The sequence below is a fragment of the Lampetra fluviatilis genome, chromosome 4, assembly GCF_964198595.1.
Source record: "Lampetra fluviatilis chromosome 4, kcLamFluv1.1, whole genome shotgun sequence".
NCBI lineage: Eukaryota > Metazoa > Chordata > Hyperoartia > Petromyzontiformes > Petromyzontidae > Lampetra > Lampetra fluviatilis.
The window spans coordinates 8344332-8362429 of NC_136278.1; the positions used below are offsets into that span (position 1 = coordinate 8344332).

General features: G+C 42.3%; 1 protein-coding gene across 2 annotated transcripts; it reads right to left on the reverse strand.

The window, feature by feature from the left end:
* Positions 1–7684: 7684 nt before the first annotated feature.
* ZMAT4 (zinc finger matrin-type 4) lies at positions 7685–16341 on the reverse strand. 2 transcript variants are annotated; one of them, XM_078855501.1, is made up of 7 exons: positions 16190–16341; positions 13353–13457; positions 13159–13245; positions 12516–12699; positions 10547–10783; positions 9986–10082; positions 7685–8774 (listed from the first exon to the last, which is right to left on the reverse strand). In XM_078855501.1, exons 1-7 carry the CDS (start codon positions 16250–16252, stop codon positions 8636–8638), a joined length of 912 nt encoding a protein of 303 aa, XP_078711627.1. In that variant the 5' UTR covers positions 16253–16341; the 3' UTR covers positions 7685–8635. The 2 variants fall into 2 exon arrangements, with proteins under 2 accessions (XP_078711627.1, XP_078711626.1); XM_078855500.1 differs by having other exon boundaries at positions 13156–13245.
* Positions 16342–18098: the final 1757 nt, after the last annotated feature.

An 18098-nucleotide genomic window follows, 5' to 3' on the forward strand; every position in this document is an offset into this window, starting at 1 on the left:
ATAATCGTTCTTAATTTTAGAACTTTCGTGACTGCAGGAATTATTATTTGGTTCTTTCGGTTAAGTCACGTCTAAAGATAAAATAATAAATTAAATTAAATAATAGAATACGACGTTGTGTTGCAATCGAAACTTCGTATTCTATTATTTAATTTAATTTATTATTTTATCTTTAGACGTGACTTAACCGAAAGAACCAAATAATAATGTATAATCGTGTATTGTATTACATTGCTGTTTTTTTACCTTTTCTTGTCTCCTTGTGTGTAATGCCAGAGATATAAAGTACAACCATAACCACAATCATATCAACAGAAATCTATAGCCTCGCAATTATTTTTAATAGCAATATATTGGGGGGGGCATTTTGAGCATATTTGATGATTGGGGGGGATGTGTGTGTCCCCCAATATATATTATAATTACGGCCTTGGTTATATTATCACAGTGGACCTTGCAGTCCAGAGGGTCTCCGATTCGACTCCATCACCCGGCGCGGTATTTAAAACATTGGTGTGAGTTTCTTCCATCCCCAGCCACCTGGCCTGTCCACCCAGCAGTCTGCAGCCACAGGCGATTTGGCAACTCGCATGCGATGGGGTAAAGTGTGATGGGCACACTGACCTCTTCCAAGACGTCTGTTGAGCGTGGAAGATTAGACCAAAACACCCTCTAGGTTCCTTCTAATCGAGGCCCTTTCACCATCAGTGGGGTCAGCAATACATTGCAGGGGCTGCATTTTTTAATCCTTTATATTAAGTTCACTTGCTTGCTTGCTTGCGCGCTTACGACCGTGCAAATCTTTCGGTCGTTTTTTAACCCACTTCCCGTGATCCAATCGAGCTGACATTTTGCACACAGACTCGTTGTGCGTGACAATTTATTTTCCAAAATTTTACACTTTTTAGGAAAATATATATATATTTAATTACCAATTGCTTAATGGTGGCAGGTAATCATCTGACCCATAGGTGGCAGCCATCTCAAGCCAGAGGACGAGAGGACTCTAGCCGCCACGCATATAAAGGATTTATACTGGTAGGAACGAAGTGGACCAGACCACCAATAGATTAATGTGTCCGTCCGTCCGTCCGACTGTCCGTCTGTCCGACAAGATGGCCGCCCGTTCCCCCTGCGATCTGTGAACTAAACAAGATGGCTGTCGCTTCCGGAGCCTCACGGCGAAACTTTAAACTTTGCTTCAAATTAACTTTACTGAAACGCAGCACGTTTTTTTAACACAGAGACAAGATACATTTATATTAACACAGACACGAGATACATTTAATCGCCTTATTTGCGAGGCCTACTGCAGAAAAGGCATCGCAAGGCCTACTGCAGAGAAGGCTTCGCGAGGCCTACTGCAGGGAAGGCTTCGCGAGGCCTACTGCAGAGAAGGCTTCGCGAGGCCTACTGCAGGGAAGGCTTCGCGAGGCCTACTGCAGAGAAGGCTTCGCGAGGCCTAGTGCAGAAGGCTTCGCTAGGTCTACTGCAGAGAAAGCTTCGCGAGGCCTACTGCAGAGAAGGCTTCGCGAGGCCTACTGCAGGGAAGGCTTCGCGAGGCCTACTGCAGAGAAGGCTTCGCGAGGCCTACTGCAGGGAAGGCTTCGCGAGGCCTACTGCAGAGAAGGCTTCGCGAGGCCTAGTGCAGAGAAGGCTTCGCGAGGCCTAGTGCAGAGAAGGCTTCGCGAGGCCTACTGCAGAGAAGGCTTTGCGAGGCCTACTGCAGAAAAGGCATCGCGAGGCCTACTGCAGAGAAGGCTTCGCGAGGCCTACTGCAGGGAAGGCTTCGCGAGGCCTACTGCAGAGGCTTCGCGAGGACTAGTGCAGAAGGCTCGCTAAGTCTACTGCAGAGAAGGCTTCGCAAGGCCTAGTGCAGCAGGCTTCGCTAAGTCTACTGCAGAGAAGGCTTCGCGAGGCCTAGTGCAGCAGGCTTCGCCAGGCCTAGTGCGGCAGGCTTCGCGAGGCCTAGTGCGGGAGGCTTCGCGAGGCCTCGTGCAGAAGGTGGTGGTGGGGGGTGGTGGGGTGGTGGTGGTGGGGTTGGGTGGTGGTGGGGGGTGGTGAGGGCTGGTGGGAGGGGTGGTGTTGAGGGTGGTGTTGGGGTTGTCTTTAAATCTCACAGCGTTTCTTGTCAAAACAAACACTTTTAATTAACGTTACACTAGAATACAGTAATTTTTTCTTTAACTCCTCTATACCCGGTCGATATCCCTGTACCGGTACTAAGTATTATTCCTACCAGCCCACCCCGCAGGGTCCTGTTAGTGAAAAACTTTGTTTTTACGGGTTAATTCTTTTTTTTACCACGCTATCATTGCTAAAAATTACTAATACGAGTAGTTGATTATAAAACGGTTACCGGTTTACCAGTTGTTTCAGAACCCTAAATCTTCCTCGTATTTGCAATAATGCTGGGAATGTTTTAAAATAACTCGGTAAATAAATGTATGGCAACGTAGGTGTGACATGTAACCTGCCTGACGTGTTGATTGGAAAACTTGAATATATTAATGGAAAAATATAAAATTGGCGTGTTTTTGGCCTAAATGATACGTGCCACACAAATGATATCTGTTCAGACACGTTAGCTGTGGCTGTGAATAGAACTAAGGTTCACCAAGATTGCCTTTCTAGCAATTTCATGAATATTTAGAGACTAGTGTAATTGCCCCTCGTATGATAGGTTCATAAAAAAATATGAAAAGGTTAAAATGTAAATATTGTATTGAATTAATGTAATCAAAAATGTCTCTGTAAATCACCTTTATCGTTACAGGAATAAGTATAGACTTGCTAGATTTTATATTGATGTAAATACAAAATAAATAACTATAAACCGAAAGGACAGGTCGGTGTTCACTAATTTTCACTATAAGTGCGAGCAAAAGTCAAAGTGAAATTGCATCGAGTTCAAAATAAGTGATGCTGCTTTTTTATTTCAATTTCTATTCTATGTATAAGAATTTTAAAAAAACTATTGTCACACAAATATTAACCGGATATTATTTATTATTATTCTGTAAAGGTGTGCAAAACGCAAAGATAAAATACAAAAAACAGGGGATCATTTGGTTTTTATTATTCTTGTAACAAACTAACAATTAGTTACCATTTTAATAAGCCTTTCATGATTTTTTTGCATAATCCACGGAGCATATCAAGCGTTACACACAGCATACAGTGAGGCATTACAGATCACCATAATTATATGCATAATGGGACAATGTACATGAATGGATTACGTGTAAAGAGGCAGGCCAACACAAAACTAGCCTGTGGTAAAATGAGTATTCTTACGTTTCTATTCACCACGGTTGAAATTCTAAATAAACACAAGCTGTACACATTAAGTTTGTTGCCCTTAAATTATTTAATGTTGACTTTAAGCAGTTTGTACATTACTACAGTACTCCACTTGCAAGGTGTTTATACGGCCACGGCTCAAGACTGCACCATATGTTGAGTTGACCGAAGTTCTGTAAGAAAACATCTGCACTTAACTGACGTAAAGCTGACAATGTTTGCAACAACCTCCATTACGGAACAGCGAGAGGAGGCCTTCATCCAGCAGTGGTATGACAAAGGGCTATTAACAAATTAGTCAGGTGACAGGATGGTAACTGATCCAGACACTTTTCCTAAGTGTAATTCCAAACTTGCATAAGCTCTACCTGGTACGTGACATATGTTTTCCATACTTGTGATAGATAAAATACGAACACAAATTTTTTTTCAACATTTTATTTGTCTTGAAGTTTAAGCACAACTTTGCATTACTTTCAAGAGTGTTGCTATTCACTCTTCTCCCCCAAATCCTCACGGCAGAAAAAAGGCCAAGGATTATTTTTTTCAGGTTGTCTTTAGCTGCACACTCAACTTTACAAGATGAGCTAAAATAAAGGCCTTTATCAGGCCCCATAGAGTTAAAAACAGACTTGCGACCAATGTTCAAATTGTAAAAAAAGGGGTTATTTGTTGTGAAATTGCTCGTTAGTTTCTCAATCTGCTTGTCCCGGTGAGGGTCGCGGCGGCAGCATGTTGAGTAGGGCGGTCCAGACCTCTTTCCCTGGTGACAAACCCTAGCTCTTCCTGGGGAATTCCCAGGTGTTCCCAGGCCAGCCGAGTGACATCGTCCCGCCAGCATGTCCTGAGCCAGCCCCAGGTTCTTCGCCCAGTGGGACGTGCCCAGTAGAGTTCTAGCGGGAGTCTACCGGGGGAGCAGCGGCTCGACTCCAAGGCTCTCCGGGATTACAGCGCTCCTTACCCGATGATGGAAATTGAGCCCGGCAACCTTGTGGCAAAACCTCATTTCAGCCTCTTGTAATCACGATCTCATTCTTTCGGTAAACCGAGAGCTGTTCGAGAACTCAGCTCCTGCTTCACTACCACAGAACAGTAAAGCTCCCACAACATGATCTAAGATTAGGAAGTGCTGATCCTCATCCCAGCAGCTTCACACTCGGCATCAAACCGTTCAAGTGCACGCTGGAGATCACAGACCGACGAGGGAAAGAGAATGTCATCTGCAAAATGCAACGACGCCACCTCCATGCTCCCGTACTGGATACTCTCCATACCTGGGCTGCGCCTTGATATCCTGTCCATGAAAATCACAAAAATGAGGAGAGACAAGTTGCACTTTTGGCAGAGTCCAACACCCACAGTGAACGACTTCGATTTAACACCAAGAATACACACACAGCTCTCACTGCGGGAAGAGGGACCGGATAGCATGCAAAAGCAGCACCGGTACATCATTCTCCCGCAGCACCTCCCACAAGACATTGCGGGGAACATGGTCATATGCCTTCTCTAATTCTAATAAGCAGAGGTAGACTGGAGAAGCATACTCCCATGACCCCTCAAACATCTGAGAGGCAAAGAGCTGGTCCATTGTTCCACGACCCTGACGGAATCCGCATTGTTCCTGCTGAATCTGAGGCTAGACCACCGGACGGGTAGCCTTCTCTCCAGCACTCTGACATAGGCTTTACCTGGGACGCTGAGCAGTGGCGTAGCTAGGATATTTTGCGCCCGGGGACGAACTATAAAATTGGCGCCCCTCCCCCCCGTTTAATCACATACCAAAATGTAATTACATGACATGTAGGCTGTGTGTGGCGGGACATATAAACGTTTAGGTTGAGGTGTAGATTTGTGCAGTAGTTTCAGGCTGCCGCGCCCGCCGCAATAAGTTATAATGTAACGTTGTAAGCCTCATTTTGGCGCCCCTTTACCTTGGCGCCCGGGGACATATGTACCCCCTTGCCCCCCCCCTAGCTACGCCTCTGACGCTGAGCCCTCTGTAGTTGGACCACACCCTCTAGTCCCCTTTCTTAAAAATGTGGACCACAACCCGTTTGCCAATCCAGAGGTACTGTACCCACCTCCCATGCAACATTGAAGAGGCGTGTTAACCATGACACTCCTACACTTTCCAGCACTTTTAACAACCCTGGGGGAATCTCGTCCAGCCCAGCAGCTTTGCCGCTACGAAGGCCCTCGACCGCTGCAGCGACTTCAGCAGGTGGATGGATCCCCCCGCCCCCCCGCAGCGGTTTCCAGGGCTGCCTCCTGAGACAAGGGCATTTCCACGGCGTTGAGGCGCCCCTGAAAGTGTTTGTTCCACCTCTCGACCATCTCCTTGAGTTCAATGTTACGCCACCCTTACTGAGAACAGCCTTGGCCACGTCCCGTCGACCCCTCCTAAGGCATCGAATGGTTTGCCAGAACATCTTTCAGGCTGCCCGATAGTCCCTCTCCAAACTCCTCCCACATCCGGGCTTTTGCGACTGCTACCGCTTCCGCCCTCTTGGCAAGCCGGTACCTCTCAATCGAGTGGAGACCTTTTTCCTGAGCATAGCTCAGAAAGCCTCATTCTTCAACTTGACAGCTTTCCTCACCACTGGTGTCCACTAGCAGGTCCTAGGGTTGCCACCATGACAGGCACCAACTGCCTTCAGGCCACAGCTTTTTGTAGCTGCATCGACAACCATGGTCCTGAACATCATCCACTCGGACTCAATATCCATGACCTCGAGTGTAGAATAAGTTTTCTCGGAGGTGGCAGTTGACATCTTTCTGCACTGGGTCTTCTGGCAACCGTTCCCAGAAAACCCGCACTATTCATTTGGGCCTTCCATGTCTATCTGGTCAGTGCCCCAAGCGTTGGATCCAACTTCCCACCAGGTGGTGATCAGTTAACAGCTCTGCCCCACTCTTCACCCAAGTGTCCAGAACATACAGCCTTAGGTCCGATGATCCAACTATCAAGTCAATCATTGACCTTCGGCCCAAGGTACTCTCGTACCAAGTACACTTATGAGCATCCTTGTGTTCGAACAAGGTGTTTATTGACATTCCATGACAATTGCAGAATTCCAATAACATCTCACCATTTGGGTTCAGATCAGGGGGGCCCCCATTCCTCCCAATAACACCTATCCAGGTATCTCCATCATTTCCCACGTGAGCATTGAAGTCGCCCAGTACGAATATGGAGTCGGTAGGCAGCACTATCGAGCACTACACCCACCGTCTCCAAGAAGGCTGAATACTCTGAATGGCTGTTTGGTGTATAAGCACAGAATTTTCCTTTCCGAGACGCAAAGTCTCATTGAGGTAGCCCTCTCATCCACTGGGACACTCTCCAACTGAACAGCACCCAGCCGGGGTCCTTGTGAGTATCCCCACAACCATCCAGAGCCTCTCATCAGGGGATACTCTGGAATAGGAGAGAAACCACCCCCAATCGAGAAATTTGGTTCTCGTGCCAATTCTGTGTGTGGAGGTGAGACTGACCTCCTCCAACAGCTCTGGCTCATTCCCCCCAGCGGCCTGACATTGGACGTCCCAATAACTAGTATACATTGCCAAAGTCCAGTCCATCCGAGACCATCCCTCTCCCTGCTATACTGGCATCCCAACCGCCCTCACCCTTCGTCCTGCAGATGGTGGGCCCACAGGACGGCACCAAATAGCCATTTTGGGCTGGGTCCAACTGGGTTATGTGGGTCACCCAGTCACCAGGCGCTTGCCAGCGAACACCACCCCCAGGCCTGGCTCCGGGGGGGGGGGGGGGGGGGGTCCCCAGTAAACCTTGTCTGGGCAAGGTTCTCAGGATTTTAATATTTCAGAACCATTCATAAGGGGCTTGTTTTGGACCGTTATTTGTCTGGAACCTCCCCCCCAGACCTGTTCACAAAGGGAGACCCAACTCGGAGTACAAGACTCCAGGCGACATAGCTCTGAAGGTTATTGGAACACACAAACCCCACCACCACAATAAGTTTACGATCTTTCGATTTAAAGCTTTCGTGACTGCAGGGATTCATCTTCTTGGTTCTTTCGGTAAAGTCACGTAGAAGAGAAAAAATAAAATAAAACATAATTTTATTATAATAAAATAATAAAAATAAAACATGATAAAAGTATGTTTTATTTTTTATTATTAAAATAAAATAATAGAAAACATAATACAATTTTGTTTTATTTTTATTATTTTAATAAAAATAATTTTAAAAAAAATTCTTTTTTATTATTTTATTATATCCCTTCTACGTGAATTCACCGAAAGAACCAAGAAGAAGGTTACAATCCTTCGGTGTATGTAATGCAATAAAAACCCTCAAGTTGACATCACCATTCCCACGTGCTGAAACTCATGCTCTGGCAAATCAAACTAGACCCTTCATACCAATTTTAATATTTAGTGGACTACAGTACAGTATTCATAATCAACGTTTTTGGGTTTAGATCGCGTTATTTATAAATGTGTCGTAAACCCCCACCACCCGACACGGCCAATCAGGAAAAACGTGTCACATTGACAAAAGACAAATAGTTCACTGCTTTAGCCCACCGGTGTGTTGAAGCGTGAAACCACAACATTTACAATTTGAGTACGACGTTTCACTGGTAATTGCATCCAACATCATCGGGCAATTCGAAAGAATGGTGAGGCTCTGCTCTGTCCCCCGTTGTTTTATATAGAGCAGCAGCAGGGTGACGTCATCATTAACTCATTAACTCGTCAGGTGCAACGATTTGAGGGGGGGGGGGTTATTGTAATTTTAACTGCATTTGGTATTACCTTCGAATCTCTGCACCTTTTGAGGAACGCCAATGAAGATATCAATTTCATCCACTTAATGCGGAGCTTCTCCAATTTTCTGGTTTTAAGAAAAGTATCCTCCCCATAGAGGTTAGTCAGTTTAATATTTAGTGGACTATAGTACAGTATAGCGATTCTTACACCCCAACTTTATTGTTTGTTGAATTAACTACCTAATGTAATGAAAAAAACACTCATTTGAATATCTGAAACGCATTATGTAAAAAAAAGCTAAACCAAACATTTTATCCTTACATACTGTAACTATGGACGTTTAACTTTTTCCACACCGTACTATAATAGGTGCCTTTTGAAAAGCTTTATGCAAGTTTAAAACAAATCGAGCATGACTTATTTTACTACATTAAAACACAATATATGGTAAATACACTAAAGACTAGTCAATCTATTTCAGCAGTGAAGCTTTTAGATTTGTATATCGTAAGCAAAGACAGACTTGTACTGTAGCAGAAACCACATCAAAAGTGGGAGGGTGGCAAGAGATGGTGTGACTGGAGGTGTTCAGAGCCACTTTGGGTCCATGCCAGGAGTGGGTTCTTCGGCGAATGCCTCTTCTGATGTCTCAGGCTTCCATTCCTCATCTTTCCCCTCAGCGGTGGTGTCACTGCTCACTGGTCGTATTGCCGATGTTTGCTTCAGCCTGCAAAACAACCACAAAATAATAATCAAAAGTCTCGACTCGGTTTTGTACAGGCTTCTCTATAACTAAAACTGTAAACAATCTTTTTCCCTAGAGTGTCCAGTGGGAGGCGTGTTTGGTCGCTTGGGATTAGATGAGCTCAGAGGGACGTAAAGGGCAGAATAAAAGGGTAGGGGACAATTATGTTGAGCTGCAAGCCATGATCACTGGTGGAGGATGCAAAGGAAGCGAGGAAGTGGTAATCGTGCTATATATGCATACATTTGTGTGGGAGCCATGAGAACATATGCATGTTGTGGGAGGGGCATTAATATAATTAATTAATTCGCACGTCAATATAATAAAGTACTAACTTCCGGCTCCCGTACAGTCGGTCTATATTTATTTTATTCTTTGTGACCAGCAGATGGCAGCAAATAACCATTAAATGAACGAACGATTCTTCAATTATAACTTATGGTAACGCTCACACAAGACGACATAATGAATCATGCATATCTGAATGAGGTATTTATTAATTCATACAAATTATACACAACGAATAATCAAGACAAAGGCAACAGATGGTCAAAAAATTATTAAATATAATCCGCTCAAATCTAATCATTTCACGATGTGTCAAAGGGAGAGGAATTATTTCATGCATACTAGCAAGTTTCTCACATATGCCGAGATGTTTTACTATATCCCCAGGTATATAGAGGAGTTTTCTCCAGATAATCAGATTGTCAAATACACAAAATAAGAAATTGTCCAAACATCTCAAGACTTGTAAATGAAAGCCACGTAGAACTGAAGTATTTTAGTGGAAAAACTACATTATATGAAGTTGATCAACCTTTCCAACGTGTCAGGATGAACATGCTTGGCCTGTTTAAATGTGACTATTACGACAGTATATTGGAGTCGAGGAATATTTATAATGCTAAAAGGTAGTATTTTATATTTAGCTTTTTATAGATTAAAACATGTAATTAAAAATGCTAAATAATTTATTTATGCACAAACAATATATGGACAGAGTTTTCATGTTGAAATGCATCAAGGACAAATTATAAATTGTGCCTCGTACAAAAGCCTTAAAATCAAAATAATTATGGTCGATTGCATTTCAATACCACTGTTAATTACATGAAACTAATGGTAAGAAATTAATCTTACATATATAAAAACATTATTTGTATCAAGTGCTGCTAAAGACCGCTACTTACTTGTTTTGATGTTTGTTGCCTTTGAGATGATTCTGGTATTGATCCATTGAGTTTAGGTTCACATTACACAAATCACAGACATAGGTGGTCTTGGCGGCTAAAAGAAAACAAATTACACTGTTAATCACCACAAGATGAAGATATGGCCATTCCTTAAAATACATGTGCTTTCAACACTATACATACAAATATTTTATTTAAGAAAGTACTGCATTGAAGAAAAACTAGTATTATAAAGCAATGTTGACATGAAATATCTTATCCAGTACAGTGTTAGCTTCACATTATGCTGTATATTAATTTTCGATTTAAAGCTTTCGAGACTGCAGGGATTCATCTTCTTGGTTCTTTCGGTAAAGTCACATAGAAGGGAAGTATTAAAATAATACAAATAAAACATAAAATAATTCTCACGACGGCTGCTTGCGTTGTGGCCGAAACGTCGTGAGAATTATTTTATTATGTTTTATTTTTATTATTTTATTACTTCCCTTGTACGTGACTTTACCGAAAGAACCAAGAAGCTGTATATTAATGTAAAACTACAAAATGATTTCTTACGTGCAGGGGTAGGAGTTGTGACCGCACTTGCAGGCTCCCTTAATGTTTGAGCGCGTGCAGCATTCTTTCGGTGCTTCTTTCCTTCATAATGTTGAGCTGCCATTCCAGGATTATTAAAAAATGCATTACAAAGCCTGCACAGCTTTTGTGGGTCAGATCCTGCCAGAGGAGAAGCATTGACCAATGCAGCGTCTTCGACTGGGCCCGGGTTTGCAGCACCACTTGGAGGGATCACCACTGTAGATATAAACAGGCAACACATGTGAATTACTCTATACTTTAACACCAGTCTCCTCACTAGGCCTCGGCAAGGTAAGGTAAAAGTGTAAAAACAACGAGCCTACCTTTACCCTACCTTTTACCTCACCACAATACAATCACTCTACCCTATCTTTTACCTTTTAGCAGGTAAGGTAAAAGGTAAAAAGCAACGAGTCTACCTTTTACCCTACCCTTTACCCTTAACCCTTGGCATGTCGACACCTTTACCCTTTTACCCAGTAAAAAGGGTACAATAACCTTGCCGAGGCCTACTCCTCACTCAACAAAATATACTGTATTAAATATATTACCATATTCTGCAGATTATAAGACACTCTGGAGGGTTAAGACACCCCCCCCCAACTTTTGCTTTAAAATACAGAGAGAAAAGTGTCTTATATGAGAATAGGTTTTCCCATTTTTTCTGGCAAAAAAAACAGGTGTTAAGATGTTAAAACACTAAATTGAATCCTTCATGTCTGCATTAACCACAATACTTGTGGTCAGAATTCAAACAAAAAAACACTGATAATATATGCATTGTCTTTGAAACTGGCGTCCTCTGGTCTAACACCGTTTTGAGACTAGGCTCAAAAGAAAGCTGTCTCTGGTGTGGATCAGTTTCAAAGACAATGCATATATTATCAAAGTATGTTTTTGGTTTGCATTCTGACTGCAAGTATTGTGGTTAATGCAGCCATGATTCCTTGTAAAAGGTTTCAGCTTGGCGTTTTAACATCTTAACACCTGTTTTGTTGCTAGAAAAAAGGGGAAAACCTATTCTCATATTTTGGTACTGGCAAAGAAGGTCCCATGATGTAGTGTCTTACAACTCAGAGAATACAATAGCAATGTTACAAATTACATACACCCGATCTCATCAGATCTCATAAGCTATGCTCGCTTGATCCTGGATATCACTTGGATGGGTGACTACCGTGCATAAACATAGGTATGATGGGCGGTTGTGAAACTACGTTGACAGCAGAGGGCAGTGAAGCACGATACATTGTTGTATTGTACTGTGTTCCAATGCCTAAGGTCCCTGGCTTCACAAACCCTGACCAGCGTGAAGGATGGTCAAATAGCCCTCGTATCACGTGTGGCATGGAAAGGCCATCATCCAGCAATAGATTGACATTTACAAATTCCAATTAAGACAATCAAGTACATACCGATTAAGTTATTTTTCCCAATTTAAGTTCGATTCCGTTTTGGGCATTCTGGTGAAGAAACTTGAGTGTTTGCAGGGTTTTCATGATTCAATCATGTACATACATATTAACAAATTATTATACACAATACATTTAATGTATTTTGCAAGAAAATGTATCAATTTTACTCTACAGTTCGATACACAGTTACATCATATTTTATATAACAGCTGATGCATAATGATTACACAGCCTCAAAAATACTTTGAATAGATATTGAATAAGCCACATAGTATATCATTTTCAAGCTAGTTTGTTGGTAAATTATTGCCTATTCATGTGTATCTATTGGTGAACACAACCTTACAGTAACTTTCAAAATATGATTGCTCAATCAATGTCTTTTGCAATTATCCTCCAAATATTGAGAGAAACATTCAATGTGCCTTCAAATGGCTATAGCATGTTAATACAAGTTGTTGTGCATAAAATGTCCCAATTGTTTGCGAATGCCATTGTGTTAAAATCCTTCTATTCACTGCAAATGCACTTACCCCTTTTGGACGCAGGGCTCACAGTAGCAGTGGCATCTTCAGTGCCTAACATCAGCTTCAGCTTCTTGGCATGGGTCTTGCCTTGGTAATGTGCCTGAGCCACTACAGCTGAATTGAAGACCATGCTACAAAGGGTGCATGCCTTCATACGTTCCACTTCTGTGGAATCCTCAGTGCCGCCAGGCTGCCAGTGACACAGTAAATGCAAAAAGTAACATCTCTGTACGTGACAAATCCCAATTACAGAATAATGGAAATCTTTATTAAAGAACTAGATAAAAGTGATATTTTGTGTATATAATAAGAGTTGTTATTTAGTGGCAAGGCCTCATTTCCATTTGTTAAAATATGCATGACTTGTGGGACAATAAAAACATTTCACAAAGCAGTCACCAAATTATTTAAACCATACAGCAGTTAGATACAGTATTTGACATGTTTTTAATGCACGTGAATAAAAAACACTTATCATTGATTCCTTAATACATTCGTGTAATTTTACTTAGTATTTCAAAATTTGTAGATAAGATTGCAAAAAAATGAAGCAGACAGTGCATGTATTGTCATCTGTTTGGCCAAAACAGCAACAGAACTTCTTGCAAAAAAATTAAGTCCAAATAATTTTATGAATCAGACTTACCACCTCTGTTCGGAGCATCTTTGGCACAGGACCTCCATCTTCTGAGTTCAGCATTGAATGCATGCGCACTTTATTGGCATGCTTACGGCTCTGGATAAAAAAATATAGGACGGGGACATGAATATATATTAGCGTCCATTTTGCGCATATGAATGTTGAAACATACCACAAATTAAATTAGATGAAGAAAACTGCACCTGATAATGAGCCAGGCGCTGTGACTCGGAGATGAGCTTTGCAGAGCAAACTTTACAGAAGGTTTCAGTGAACAGGACGCCATCCAACTCGAGCTCTGGTTTCATCTGTAAACAAAAAGTGTCATTTGAATGTATTCAAACAAAATAACTACGTATTAGCTTTTAACATCTGACAATTTTTATGACAATATTTACACATTTTCTTCATTTGTGGTTTAAAATGTTGGTGTTTTTGTACTTTCGACCACAATGCTTGGAGGGCATGTGATATATAGCAATACCCTTAACTTTTATTTCTGTGATTGGTTTCTTACAGTACTGCATTTCCGTCAGCTTTCGTTGGAACAAAATATCCTTCTAACCATTATACAGCCCCAACTGCTTTAGTTACATTGCAAGCCACTGTCCCTCAATTTGCATTCATCCATGAGATGAAGTGGCTATATCAGATGTCATCTTAAGTCCCTGGCAAGTCAGCTGGAAGTCTCGTGGGCCTGCTGCTTTTCATTTCAAGATATTTTTTTTTTAACTCAACTTTCAAAATTAACCACGAACTACAGCTTGTAGTTAATAATGTTGAATTAAATTGAGTAATTGGACATGGCTAATCGTGCTTGTCTGAAATCTTTTGCTTTAAAATGTTTAAAATTATGGTAGGAAGTGCTCACTCCAGTAGCTCAGCTCCATGCTGGCCCCAGATTTTACCTGCCTTCGACTCCACGGTTATAAAAAACAAAATCAATCTGTGTTCTTGATAGTAACATCATCATCCTCTTCAGGTCTTAAAATTTTCATTAATATGAATAGTCCAATGTGAATGTGTGTTATATTAAAGAGGATAAGAATGTGACATTTGGTTTTAAGATTAAAATACAAAATCGTTTCAGCCAGGTGATATGCAGCCAACGAAGGTTCTTGGAGTGGGCCTGCTGCGATTTAACCCAGACAGATTGAGATTTAGCGTACAAACTAAGGTTACAATTATGCAATTATTTATTACTCGCAAAAAAAATACGATTCGTGCATCAAATCTCAAATTAGGCGTGTAACAGTAAATACTGTATATGCATTATCAATCAGTAGTACTCACAACACATGTACTCAATCGCATGTTTAAAAAATAATGGTCTTACACATGCAAATGGTATGTAACTGTAGCTAATGATAAAATACACAAAACGGATAATATAGAAAGTAAAAACAAGACACAAAATTGTTGATACTTGAATCAAGCTATTTAGTTTCTGTACAGTCATAACCCTAAAAAAAGTTGTTTTTTCAAATCATATTTAATGTGTTAGCCAAGCATCTCCTGCAGCTGCGAAAGACCATCACGACTGTGTTGAATGAGAACATCTCTGCATTGATTCTGGAAGGCGTTTCTGACATTGGTTTGCTCACAAGTGTTCAATTAGCGATAATAACAAGCCACATAGCGAGACATCACACGGCAGATGACCTACGAAGTAGCTCAAGCAAACTTGTTTATCCGTATTCTTGTACAGGAAAATTTAGTTTTTAGGTCCATACTGCGTACAGCCGTTTCAATACGGTAAAAAAAATTCTATTTGTTTGTGTTTCTCCCTTGTGATGGGACTTTGTAGGATGAACGTTGAGATTTATAAGGGCACGGGGTGACCAGTAAGGTTTGAATTGGTCTGTAGTAAGTTAGGGCACTCATAAGGCATGCTCACGTGTTGGGGAGGAGAGGCTTAAGTACATAGCATTTTACATCATTTCCTTGTCGAATAATATACTTATTTAGCACTGGTTTTCATGATTGAAACGTTTTTAGGCAACTCTTTGATGAACTGATCCAGTTTGCTCTAAGTAATAATTAATGTACAGCATAGCTATAGTCGGCTGTCCCCTTGCAAATTAAATCACACATTGAAACCTTCTCGCGTGATCGGAAACACGTGGAGCTTAAAATACCAGAACTTCATCAAAAGCTGGTGTCAAGCCAACATTACATGAGAAAGCATAACTTACTATTAAAAACCATATCGCACCCCACTCTATATTTAAATGTGCCAATATCAGTAACATTACTAAACGTATTAATCCATCCACTTTGGAACTAAATAAGGGTGACTGACCATCAATAACAGTTTAACAAAAGCCCTTGCTTTCTCTGCACTGTGCCTGTGATAATTACAAGATAGCTTACTGTCCACTATTGATACATAATTTCGTCATTCCAGTGGTTTGCACTCTGCAACTTAAGATGTATAACGTAACTGGGCAGCAACGCACATTTATGTGATAACCTTGCAAAATCGTGACTATCGCAAACACAGTTTAAGCGCAATCTCCCCTCCTCCGACTTAAAATACCAGATACCCGAAATAATAACCTATCAATCACAGATAAATGTCCCCTCTAAGGGTGCACACAAAGGTAGTTAAATAGTAAAGTCGTCTTCTCTACGGTGCCACTTGGGACACCTTCAATGCCCGCTGTGTTGCATCTCCCCATCATCAGGACAATGAACAGCAGCAGCAGCAGTGATACACAACACAAACACCGCACCGCACATCAACATTCACATACACGCCGGCAAACATCACTAATCAGCAAATTAAACATCGGTATTTCAACGCGCGTTGCGACACCAATAACAGAGTTTATTTTATTTTTACATTTAGAAAATACCGAAGCCGTGAGCCAAGGCCTTAGGCCCGAGGCTTCGGCGTCAATCGCCATTACAAAACCCGCCGCGCTCCAAGCCGCAGCAGCAGCAGCGTCCAGACGACGCTCAGAGGAGCGGCTTCGTCTCTCGCTCGCAGTAGAAACATGAAGACAAAGCCTCCCCCTCCCGTGGCTCGCAAACAAACCTTGTTGTTGTTGTTGTCGCCTCCGCCGCCGTCGCCAGACGTGTTGGCAGGCGAGAGAGGCATCGTGATGTGCGCCGCGCTGAGGTCGCCCGCGGCTGCTGAGACCTTCGCCTGAATCGTTTCGGAGCCGCGGTGGAGAGACCCCCACCCCCCATCCCTCATCCCTCCCCCCATCCCCCCCCATCCCCCCCCATCCCCCCTCATCCCTCCCCCCATCCCCCCTCATCCCTCCCCCCATCCCCCCCCATCCCCCCCTCATCCCCCATCCCCCCCTCATCCCCCACTCCCCACCCACCCCATCCCTATCCCCCACCTCCCACTCCCCACCCCCATCCCCCCCCATCACCCCACCCCCCATCCCTCCCCCATCACCCCACCCCTCATCCCTCCCCCCACCCCCCATCCCCCCCCCATCACCCCACCCCCATCCCTCCCCCATCACCCCACCCCCCATCCCTCATCCCTCCCCCCATCCCCCCCCATCCCCCCCATCCCCCCCTCATCCCCCACTCCTCACCCACCCCATCCCTATCCCCCACCCCCCACTCCCCACCCCCCATCACCCCCCCATCACCCACCCCCCCATCACCCCCCCCCCCGTCCTTGTCAGGTTCTCGAGGGTTTCCCTCCAGATTTTTTCAAATTTAAAAACATTTATCGAGATTTTTTTTTATTTAAAATCTCGATAAATATATACAGGGTGTCATAATATTCTTGGTTCTTTTGGTAAAGTCACGTAGATAGATCAAATAATTAAATAAAAAACTATAACAATTTTATTATTTGTAAAATAATAAAAATAATAACAATAACAATTTTATATTCTTGGTTCTTTCGGTAAAGTCACGTAGAAGCGAAATAATAAAATAATACAAATAATACATTTAGTTCTCACGACGTTTCGATTGCAACACAAGCAATCATAATCAAGTGTGAAAATCACAGCACTTTGATAAACAAAAAAATGTATTGCCGTGGTTTTCACGCCTGATGATGATTGCTTGTGTTGCAATCGAAACTTCGTGATAATTTAATTGTTTTATTTTTATTATTTTATTATTTCCCTTCTACGTAACTTTACCGAAAGAACCAAGAATATTGTGGTATTGTTGCAAATTCTCAGATGTGTTTCACATTTTTTTAAAGCCCCTTGTGAATATTTAAACGACTAAAATAGATACGCCAGCGACGTGTCTACGTCGCGTTATACGTCGTGTCCGCGTTCAAATAAATGAACGATATTCTTGGGTCTTTCGGTAAAGTCACGTAGATAGGTTCAAAGAAAATAACAAGAAAACTACGAGGTTTCGATAGCAACACAAGCAATTGTCATCAGGAGAGAAAAAATAGCGTGAAAGCTGCCGAGGCAGGATGTTTTAAAGGTTTGAAATGGGTGTAGCCCAAGGGTCATAAGCGAAGTGGGCGGGGCTAGTGATGTTAATGTAATAAATTAGCATGTCAATGTAAGATCGGAGAGCCACCGCCACATCGAGGAAAACGAGCAACGGTGGCTGTGTTAGTGAGACATTGAACCTGTTAATGTAAAGACATTTAACCTGTTAATGTAAAAATAGAGAGTCGAAAATAACTACTAACATCGGAAGGAAGGATGGAAACATCACAGCCAGTTATGACTTAAACTGGTTAATAACGTCTTTCCAATGATTGAGTGGGAGGTGCTAGTGATGTTAAAGTGAAAAATTTGCATGTCAATGTAAGATCGGAGAGCAAGATAAATTAACGAATTATAAGTTTTATTTCGTAAGCGACCCATCGGCCACTCTCACATCATTTCAGCACCATTCGCATACCCTGTTAACCCATACGGTTTACCCCGTATTATTGTACAGGGAAATTTAGTTTTTAGGTCCATACGGCGGACATCCGTTACAATACGGGCAACATTTTT